Source organism: Vombatus ursinus, unplaced genomic scaffold (genome assembly GCF_900497805.2).
Source record: "Vombatus ursinus unplaced genomic scaffold, bare-nosed wombat genome assembly UNPS02014794.1, whole genome shotgun sequence".
Classification (NCBI taxonomy): domain Eukaryota; kingdom Metazoa; phylum Chordata; class Mammalia; order Diprotodontia; family Vombatidae; genus Vombatus; species Vombatus ursinus.
Window position 1 is genome coordinate 17143750 of NW_020954572.1, and position 10990 is coordinate 17154739.

Consider the following 10990-nt stretch of genomic DNA (forward strand, 5'->3'; position numbering starts at 1 on the left):
AAGCTCCTAACCATTTCCTAAAGACATCTTCCTGTTCCGGTGTATTCTTTCACCACGTGGATTTGGCTCTTCCATTTTGACAGTGAGTCCAAAGAACAGAGCTGTCATCAAATTCACATTCTAGGAAATATCCAACTTCTGACCAGTAAATGTCTGAAGTCCATAAATGCACTGAGAGACTCGCTGAAATGAGAACTACCAGAAACAGAGGCTTGGACCTCCGGCTCAGGAGAAAACACTGCAAGTCCATTCTCCAGTAAGGAGCAGTTAGGGACATCAGTGGCTTACCTTGCCCTTGAGTGTTTGGTTTGCATGTAGGATTGGTTGTAGAGAAGTGCATCCTCTGTGGTCACTACAACCTCTCTTATCTCAAACTACAGTTGTTGTTCAGTCATTTTTTCAGTCTTCAAGACCCTATTCGGGGTTTTCTTAGGAAAGACATTAGAGTAGTTGGTTAACTATTTCCTTCTCCAACTCATTTTACAGATGAGGAAACTGAGGCAAACTGAGTTAAGTGACTTGCCCAGGGTCACATAGCTAATAAGTGTCTGAGGCCAGATTTGAACTCAGGAAGATGAGTCTTCTAACTCCAGGTCTGGTGTTCTATCCACTGGGCCACCAAGCTGCCCCAAACTACAGTACTGTATCATCATCCCATAGTAAAGCAGCCCATCAGTTTAACTTAAATGAGAAACTTACACACCCAGTTTCACAATTGTTTTATTCATCGAAACATGCAAATTTTAGGTAACAGCAAAATTTAGGTAAGCAGATTTTAGGGGTTTCCTTTTTAGATGCTATTAACAGTTAATACAAAAATTGCTGCCACTATGCTTTTTCTTACTGACTTTTTGACAGAGGCAAGGTTCAGGACACCTCCAGGGATGGGCACATACTGAATGTTTTGGCCATTTCAGAACTCTGGTCCTTAGTAAATGCTTGTAGGGTTACTGATTGAGCTGGGATCTGGCAGTTACACTAGGAGTGAAGGTCATACTCTATTATCTGTTAAAAAGCCCCCAGTGATACTGATAACATTATATTCAAATTATCCTATAAAATTCTAAACACAGAAGCAGTCAAGAGTTCGAGATTCTGAGTATCAAGGAGTTTATCAGCCAGTTTCAGATGCTTATAGAATATAATGTAGTTAATTAATCATTCTGCATGAAGTAACTGAATAATCTAGGACTGACAAAGGGAACAAATACTGAATCTCCCAAGATTCATTTCCCCCTTCTCTCAAAGGTGTATATTCCTTACAATGTCTAAATGCCTACATGATACAATGCATAGAAGATAAGCAAAGTGAAACTTTAAAGAAGACTGTTAGCATTTCCATACCTACTCAAATTAAATTTAGCTAAATTAAAGCCAAATCCTATTTAAGCATAATTTCAGGAAAAGAGAGGCATATTTAAAATCCTTCCATTTCAGGCCAGATTTCTTGAAGCCTAAGGAAGAAGAAAAAAAATCAATTATTCCATTAAATAAGCACTTATAAAGCACCTACTATATGCTGGGCACTTTGCTAAGTACTAGGGATATAACTACAAAGCACAACTGCCTCCTTGTAAGGAGTTTATTTATACTCTAATGCAAGAGGATAAGCATATCTACATACAAATATATACGCACACCCAAATATATTTCTATTTATTCACTATATTTGTGCTACATATAGGTACATATGTGTACATAATAATAGTACTTCCTTTTTTTTCTTTACCCATTATGATTTATTCTCTATAATACTTCATTAGAGGATGGAGTTCAATGACTTATTCTCAGAAGCTAGGACACAACCAAGTATAATCAAAGAATTGGTTTGACATCTCCGCAATCAAGATCATATGAAGTCTTTTGCTTTAGAGAAATGAACAAAAAAAATTTAATCAAAAAGTTCTAGGAAATCACAGAAAGACAATTGTCCATGAAAATTATTGATGTTGATGTGTCATGAAAAATAACTGATCCTATGTAAAAGTTAAATAAGCAAGATTTTTACACAATTTTTCTTATCAACAATAAAATATTCATGACATTTTTCAAATTGAAAGGGCCTCTACTAACAATGTACATATATGTGCATATATGTATATGTAGCACAAACATAAAGTGAATAAATACAAAAAAATAAAAAGTAATTAAATACAAGGTAGGCTAGAAGAGACAATGCTAACAGATGAGGGATCAGGAAAGGCTTCGTGGAGAACAAGAGTTCTTAACCTTTTTTGTGTCATGGACCCCTTTGACAGTTTAATGAAGTCTACTGACTCCTTCTCAGAATAAGGTTTTGTTTTGTTTTTTTAATTTTTATTTTTAGGCAGTGGGGTTAAGTGACTTGCCAGGGTCACACAGCTAGTAAGTGTCAAGTGTTTGGTCTGAGGCCGGATTTGAACTCGGGTCCTCCTGACTCCAGGGCCAGTGCTCTATCCACTGTACCACCTAGCTGCCCCAGAGTAAGGTTTTTAAATGCATAAAATAAAATACATAAGATTTCAAAGGAAACTAAAATAGGATGTATGTATCTTTTTTTCCTACCCAAGTTCGAAGACCCTTGTGAAAACTATTCCCCTTTGGGGAAGACAGTGGTTGAGATGCATCTTGAAGAGGGGCCTCCTCAATGAGCTGGGAGTAAGGAGGGAAGGCTTTCAGGCACACAGCACAGCCCGTGTAATGGGAAATGGAGGAAGAGACAAAAAAGAAGACCAGTTTGGCTAGACCAAAGAGCAGGTAACAGGGAGTGATGTTCAGTGAGGCCGATGTTTTTAAAAGTTGAATAGAGGTGTTTCTTTTTTATCCTTGAAACAAAAGGAAACTGGCAGAGTTGAGCAGGCAAGTCTCAGACTACAAAACACAGCTGGCTTCCCAGGCCTAATTCTAGAGTTGTCCAGCCTCAGCTTCTACTTCAAGTTAGTTACCATTTGTAAAAGAGCCAGCTCATCAGAACTAGAGTTAGCATTGAATGCTCATGATGATGATAGCCAGCAATTAGCATCTGTAAAGTCCTTAACAAATATTTTCTCATTTGGTCCTCACCTTGGAGAGGTCGGTTTAGTTATTATCTCAACTTACACATGAGGAAACTGTGGCAGACAAAGGTGAAGTGACTTGCTCAGGGTCACATAGCTAGTAAGGCAGGATTTGAACCCAGGTCTTTTGACTCCAGGCCCAGCATAATATCCACTGCACCACCTAGCTGCCTCACATAAAGTCACTACCTGGACATTGTGTTTGATGACAAGGTATCATTTGACTATAACTAGCCTGGGATCCTAATGAGAACTTTAAGTTTAACTGGCAAATGGCATCCTTCATCCCCATGCCTTTGCACTGGTTGTCCCACATGCTTGGCATGTATTCCCTCCTTTCACTTCACAGAGGCCCTCTGTTCCTTTAAGATCCAGCTCAACCATCGTCTTCTCCATAATGGGTGTTTAACCTGAGGTCTGTGGATAGATTTTAGAAGAGTCCGTGAACTTGTGTGGCAAAAAAAAGATACTGGAATGAGAGGGGAAAAAAGCAAGCCTCCAAATGTCCAACGTGAACAGCTCACCCTTCGTTACGTACGTTAGTTGTTTTCTGGGTCTGTAAAAAAGAGGAGATAAAAATCCATTAAGCTTTCATTTGAAGAAATCAAAGACAACCACCATGGGCAGTACTGGGGGAGCTATGGTGGCAATTCACTTGGGGTGGGGGTGAAGGATGTGGGAAATAATGCAGAGACAGGCTTTTGGCAAGGTTCCTACTAAATCAGAACAAAAAATTCACATACACAGGAATATCAAAGATCTGGGAGAGACACAGACCTCTCTGACAATCTGTGCTACGAGTGAAATTGCCAAAACTGTGTAGCACTGCCCTTTTTCATTCATTCATTCATGGAAGCCTACATATACATATATCTTTATGTATATATTTTATACCACATACTATGTCGAACTAAAAATATGCAAAACCCTTTCATAATTGTCCTCCTAAAAGAGAATAAAGAATAGCTATAGAAGTTGTACTTCAAAGGAACACAGGCCTATAGCCAAAATAAAAGGCTAACAGCAAGTAAGAATTTTAATTTAAACTAAAAATATAATACGTAACATAGATACTGCATTTTTTTGTTTGTTTGTTTTTTTGGAGGATTAGGTGACTTGCCCAGGGTCACACAGCTAGTGTCTGAGGCTGTATTTGAACTCAGGTCTTCCTGATTCCAGTGCTGGTGCTCTATCCACTGCGACAACTAGCTGCTCCAATGTTGAGTTTCTTAAAGCTTACCATTTGTAAGTGCTGCTGCCCTCTGTTCTCCAGGTTCCCCTCTCCTTGGATGACGGATTCACAAGGCCAATAAATACACTGGGGCATTAGAGCAGCTCAGCCAAGATTGCTAACACATACTGAACCCATGTGATGTCACCACGGAGGGTTTTAATGATCAGATTCTTTGTGCTTGCTAAAGTTTTCTATTATTTCTATTATCTATTCAGAGACCAAAGGACCCGCCTAAAATTGGGGAAGGAAGAACTCAGAACTTACCCCATTTAACCTCTTTAGGCTCACGGAGGGTTGAATGGGTAACTCTACAGGCATATTCACTTTTATCGTGCGGATCGAAAGGAGCAGAGACGAGGCGATGGAAAGTCCAGTCGTTGCTGAAGGACAGGTCAGATGTCTCCACATTTTCAATCTTTTGCCCATTTTTTAACAGGTCAATGGTGATCTGGGGTGGGTGGAATCCTGACACATAGCAGTTAATGTAGTTCTTTTTGACACTGTCCGTTGGGTGGCGGGAATAAACCTGAACTTTGGGAGAACCTGAGGAACACGAAAAAGAGGAAAATGAAAAATAGATTATTTGACCTGCTATGGTTGAGCCCCAAATAGAAGCTTTGGCCATTCTTCTATCACCCTCACCTCCAGTTTGGGGAGGCATACACTTTCATTGGATAGGGACAGGTATGTCCTGAAGTCAGCTCTAGCTATTGTGAGAGCTGATAGTTAAATTTTCAGTGTGAGTATTGCCACCTTGGAAATCAGCAAACTATATACATCAGGACTTGATTTATTGTTTTGCTGATTTCTAGACTTAAGAAAGTAATGGAGAAAGTATGGTAATGCAGATTAAAAGCATATTGTGGGGCAGTTAGGTGGCACAGTAGATAGTGCCTGCCCTGGAGTCAGACTCATCTACCTGAGTTCAAGTCTGGCCTCAGACACTTACTAGCTGTGTCACTCTGGACAAGTCACTTAACCCTGTTTGCCTCAGTTTCCTCATCTGTAAAGTGAGCAGCAGAAAATGGCAAACCACTCCAGTATCTTTGCCAAGGAAAACCCCAAATAGGGCCAGGAAGAGTCAGACACGACTGAAATAATCGAACAACAAAATCGCACTAAAAGCACTATGTAATCTAACCAAAAAAAAGGATTGTACCAGTGTATTTTTTTTTGAAAGCAGCAGCTGCATAAAAATAAAAGCTACAAAATTGTTCATGATCTTGACTCAGTGGTCCCACTACTAGGACCTAAAGATATTATTGCAAGAAGAAAATAACTAATTGTACAGAAAACAATCATAGAAGCATTATTTATAATAGAAAAAAAAGGTGACAGAATAGTACTCTGCCATAATCCTGGTTATATTTGAAAGATAATCCTAGAGCACAGTAGAACTCAAAATCAGTCATACCTAGAGCTTCCCAAATAATCTTCCTAAAGCACAGGTCTGACCAAATCAGTCTTTCCCCACTCCAATTGGCTTGATAGAAGGGAAAACTTCATAACAATTAGACCTGTTCAAAAGTAGAATAAGCTCCCTGGGCAGGATGTGAGTTTGCTATCACAGCAGGTGTTCAAGAAGAGACTGGAAACAGTTTATCTGGTAGGTCATAGAACAATGAGATTATAGTTTTCAAGCTAGAAGAAACCTTAGACAGCCCACTGAGTCCAACCTTCTCATTTTAAAGCTGAGGAAACTGATTTTTTTTTTTTTGGTCTGTGTTTTCTTTCACAGAATGACTAATGTGGAAATATGGGGTTTTTTTTGGATTGCACATGTATAACCTATGTCAAAAAATTGCTTACCATCTCAGGGAGAAGGAAGGGTAGGGAGGGAGAGAATTTGGAAGTCAAAATTAAAAAAAAATGAATGTTAAAAATTGTTTTTACATGTAATCGGGGGGAAAATAAATAAATAAAAATAAAAGACTATTTAAAAGAAAAAAGAAAAGACGAGGAAACAGAAGGTATGTGACTAATCTGGTCACACAGCTAATAATGGGCATTATTTGAATTCAGGTCTTCCTGACTCCAAGTGCAGAATTCTATCTATTGGTCAGGTTGTAGAGAGGAATCCTGTTCAGGCATAACCTATGCTATATTAACTCTGAGATCCCTTCCAACTCTGAGATTTTGACAACTTGAGTTGCACTAGCTCTGTAATTCTCAATGACCTATATGAAGAATTCAGTGAAATATTACATAATGATAAAGAAAGCAAAAGCAAGCAAAACATGAACACACTGGAAATGTAAAAAAAAAAAGCCACAAAATCTAAAAAATAGATGAAAAAACTTCAGAAGGAACACAAAAGCAAACTGGGCATTTTTTTCCGTTTAAAGTCAGTACCCACATTTTGAAATAAAACATAAGTAACAGCTACAGTTTCATATATAATTTTGTGTGTGTTTATGCATTTGAATGTTTTTGTTGAGAGGTGCTAAGTTCAAATTTTAAAAAGAAAAGAAAGAGAGAGAAAGAAAGAAAGAGAAGAAAGAAAGACTATCTGACCTAGGTCAGGCTAAAGCTAAAGAAAGTATAATGCTAAAACAATATAAAGTTTGGGTCCTAAAGTACAAAGTTTTTTTTCTAAATGCTGAGGATACAGGTTGAAGAGAGAAGGGAATTGGCTGGTTTTTTCTAAGAGTGACCTTCAAACCAAAATAAGTAAATAATTACATTCCAACCAAAATAAAACATTAAAAAATCATTATTTTTACTGTTTAAGAATGGCGTGAGTTCTTTTTTATTTTTAATTGAACCGAAAATAATTTTCACAGCGTGCCTTTTATATGTATTTCACATTTATCTTGATGTAGTACTTTCAGTGCTTGGCTACATATATTTTTTTCTTTCAAAGAAATCTTATTCTCAGGAAGCCAGCTATATTTAGACTAGTCTAGATAAAGTTTTAAATGTTTACTTAAAAAGTTTTCTTTGTTTAAGTGAAAGAGGAAAAAAAATAGCTTACCAAGGGACAAATTTATTTCCCAACTTTAAAAAGTTCTACGCTATTTCTATTTTTCTGTAACTCCTTTTCTTCCTTTTTGAGGAGAGTAATGAGTAGGACAGATCTGGACCTGTGATTAAATACATCCAGGGAACTTCCCAGTATGGAAAACTCCTCCACAGATCCAGCAACTATCCAATAACTCTGGGCCTCTCACTGACTTCTATTAAGATACTGATATCTGTTGGGAGCCCTTTCCATTGGCTCATTTCCTCCCACTAACAAAAAAAGGAGGAGGCTTCAGGAGCTGTTCCATAAGAGACAGGAGTTTAGTTTTTAATTTCCCCCAAACTGAATGGGATTTAGAAAGCTTGAAAAACAACGAAGTCATAGTAAACACCCACCAAATGGGGGATGGCTAAACAAATTGTGGTAATTGAATGTAACAGAATATTACTGTGCTCAAAGAAATGACGGATATGATAAATATAGACAGAGAAGCTTGGAAAGACATGAACTGATGCAAAGTGAAGTAGAGCCAAGAAAACAATAAACACAACTACAGCAATCTAAATGAAAAGAACAAAGACAAAACAATTGAAAATTAAACACCAGAGTTCAGCAGAAGGCAGTAAAGCCCAGCCGAGCCCCATTTCTAAGTTCACAAGTAAAATATTAGCCGTCAGCTTAATTCCTCCTGAGCTATAAATATCCATCATTGTTTATTCCACAACATATCCGTACAGACACTTTCTATTTATCAATTCCAAGCCCATGGTTGCAAAACTTCCCTCAGGTTTCTATATGCTTTACCATGAAGCCAGCTCATTGTGGTGGATGAGCTGCAGAAATGAGCATGAGCTTTTCAAAAGTAGTCAACCAACATACTTTCTCCTTCTAGGTCTATGGGTGAACTTGACCAGTGGTGAACCTCCACTGAAAGAAGCTTAGGAAATAAAAGACAGCTAAACTTAACTGAGGATTAGAAGATGCTACTATCTGATTTCTGGAGGGCAGGAGGTAGACCAACACTAGCCACAAGTGAAATCTTGCTCTTAGCCAAAAGGCAGAGAGAGATATAAGCTCCTTCTTTTCATGCTAAACTTCCACACCTATAAATCTAAATTTTTTTCCTCTACTTCTTCACCATCTTAACCCATTTCCAAGATCCAGCTCAGATGCCATGTCCTCCAGGAAGTTTTTATCTTTATTTTATTTTTATTTTTTAAAATCTCAGAGGCAATTTGGAGCCTTTGGAGTTTACTGAGCAAGAAGGAAGGGGAGGGGTGTCAAATGATCAGACTTTAGGAAAATCCCTTTAGGGGTGTGGTGAGGATGGATTTCAATGGGGAGGGGCTGAAGGCAGGGAAACAAATTAGGAGGCTATTGAAGCCTTCAAATGAGAGGTGAGAAGTGCCTAAATTAGGGTAGTGGCTATGTGGGTGGAGAGGAGGGGACATATTCCAGAGATTTTGCGGAGATAGAAGTGATAAAAATTTGACAACTGATTTAATATGTAGGCTGGGTGAGAATGAGGAGTTGAGGATGACAAGCAAGACTGCAAGCATAGGTGACTGGAAGCATAGTGGTAATAGAGTCATTTGGAAGAGGACTGCATTATGACAGATGATAAATGCATAGTGTTTGACATGCTGAGTTTGAGATGTCTAAGGGACATCCAGATGGAAATACCCAGCAGGCAGTTGATGACGGACTGGAGCTCCCGATAGAGACTAGGGTTGGATGATCTAGGAATCATGTGTAGTAAAATGCTAATCAAAACCCATAGGAGCTGATGGTCACACCAAATGAGAAAGTGTAAACAGAAAAAAGGACCAAGACTGGCGGTACACCCACAGTTAGTGATTCTGACTTGAGCAATGAATCAACAAAGAAGACTAAGAAGGAATGCCCCGACAAATAGGAAGAGAACCAGGAGAACAGTAAGAGAAATCCAGAAAGGAGAAAGTATCCAGGAGGTCAGCAGTGTCAAATGCTGCAGAGAGGCCAGTGAGAATGAGGATTAAGAAGAGGCAGTAAGATTTGGTAATTAGGAGATTAGTAATTTTGGAGAGAGCAGGTTGGCAACCAGATTTTAGGAAGTTAAAAAAGGGAGAGAGAGATTGAGATTGAGATGAAGATTGAGATGGAGATGGAGAGGAGAGGAGAGGAAGTGGAGTTTTCTAAGTGAAGCTTTTCCTATGAATTTGGTTGAGAAATAGAGGAGAGGGATAGGACAATGGTGAGGATGGGAGGATCTGGGTAGGATTTTTTTTGTTGTTTTGATTTGTTTTAAAGAGTGGGAAAACACTTGAGTGTGTTGGTAGGCAACAGGTAAGGAATTAGGAGATAAAGATTGAACATAGGCTGATAATGGGAACAATATGCAGAAGAAGTGGGGAGGCGATCAAAGGTCGAGGCTTGGGTGAAGGCGTTATACATACATATACATACACGGGATTTACACACACACGCACGCGCGCGCGCACACACACACACACACACACACACACACACACACACACACACACACACGGGATAGTTTAGATCTGAAGGTTAGGAGCTGCCCTGGACTTCAGGAGGATGCAGAGACAGCGAGATCGAGATCCTATCGTCAAGCAAAAGGCAAGTTGTGGCGACTTCCGCTTACAAAGTGGTGCTTCCACCAAACCTCAGGGCCACCCATCTCACCCTTGTTTTCACTCCCCAACTCCCCCACCCCCTTGGCTGTAATATTGCCACTGTCTTCCACAACTGCACTTTTTTGCCTGCCAGTGCTCAGAGACTCAAAGTAGGAGGGAGACACCGACTTGCCTTCCTCGGGGATTAGAGACAACCGAAGTCTCGCCTAGTCACAAAGCCGGAGAAGTTAAAGGAAAGCATCCAGTGAACCAACCGTTCCTGGGATGACTTGGATCCTGAAACCCCACACCTTCCCACTGCACCCCTCCAGGCTTTCTCTAACCCCTCACCCTCCCAAACCTTTCCCCACACCCTCGCCCACATCCGAAGTGACTCCCGGCTAGTTCTAAGCATGTACTGCCAGGAAGAGAAGGAAACCAACAGCTCTGGCTCCCGGAACAGCACATCCTAAAGGGTCCAGCTCTCCTGGACCCCAATCTACAAGACCTCTTCTATCCCGGGAGGAGGAATGGGGCGGAGTGGGATGGGGAGGTAGGCTAAATCCAGGCGAGTTCCAGGCTCAGGGACCCATTCTGGGGCTAGGTTCAGGGGCAGGAAAAAAAAGAACGAGATTGGCACTTACTTGTAATAGCGTCCAAGTAGGGAAGGAAGCAAAATTGCCCCAGGAGGGCAAGAAGGAAGATGCGAGCCATCGTCGAAAGACAGTCGCTGCGCTCTCTTTCAACTCCTCTAGCCAAATGAGCAAGAGCTCCCCTCAGGCTTTTTATATAGTGCCTGGCTTTGCCAATAAACACAGAGAATGACAGCAGCGCGTCACTGGTCTCCAGGCAAAAGGCTCTGCTCTAGGTTAGAAAACGGGTTTCGCAATACTTTCATTTTCGTTTGCTTGGAAACTACCACGCCTCGTGTGACAATTCTGGGAAGCTGGATGGATTTTTTTTTTAATTATTGCATTGTCAAAAATATTGTCCCTTCACCATAGACACAATTCCCCCTCCAAATCGCAGCCAAAGGTCTCTGAAGTTTGTCAATTTGATTACTAGGACAGAATTTGGGGTATGATTTCTCTGTAGGTTTTAACAGGGGTTCTTAACCTTTTTGGTGTCCTGGGCTCCATTGGCAGTC

The 10990-nt window shown here is 40.0% G+C and overlaps 1 protein-coding gene across 2 annotated transcripts; it reads right to left on the reverse strand.

Moving 5' to 3' along the window:
- Positions 1 to 702: 702 nt before the first annotated feature.
- Positions 703 to 10618, reverse strand: B2M (beta-2-microglobulin). Of its 2 annotated transcripts, none has more exons than XM_027869927.1 (4): positions 10488 to 10618; positions 4534 to 4812; positions 3574 to 3591; positions 703 to 1454 (listed from the first exon to the last, which is right to left on the reverse strand). In XM_027869927.1, the coding sequence occupies exons 1-3, from the start codon at positions 10555 to 10557 to the stop codon at positions 3575 to 3577; spliced, it is 366 nt and encodes a 121-aa protein (XP_027725728.1). In that variant the 5' UTR covers positions 10558 to 10618; the 3' UTR covers positions 703 to 1454; position 3574. The 2 variants fall into 2 exon arrangements, with proteins under 2 accessions (XP_027725728.1, XP_027725727.1); XM_027869926.1 differs by having other exon boundaries at positions 3560 to 3591.
- Positions 10619 to 10990: the final 372 nt, after the last annotated feature.

Excerpts from the sequence above, each read along its gene's own strand:
- B2M (XM_027869927.1), bottom strand. The coding sequence starts at position 10,557 with ATGGCTCGCATCTTCCTTCTTGCCCTCCTGGGGCAATTTTGCTTCCTT. Across the intron at positions 4,813-10,487 it reads CTACTTGGACGCTATTACAA|GTTCTCCCAAAGTTCAGGTT; the intron begins GTAAGTGCCAAT and ends CGTGTTCCTCAG.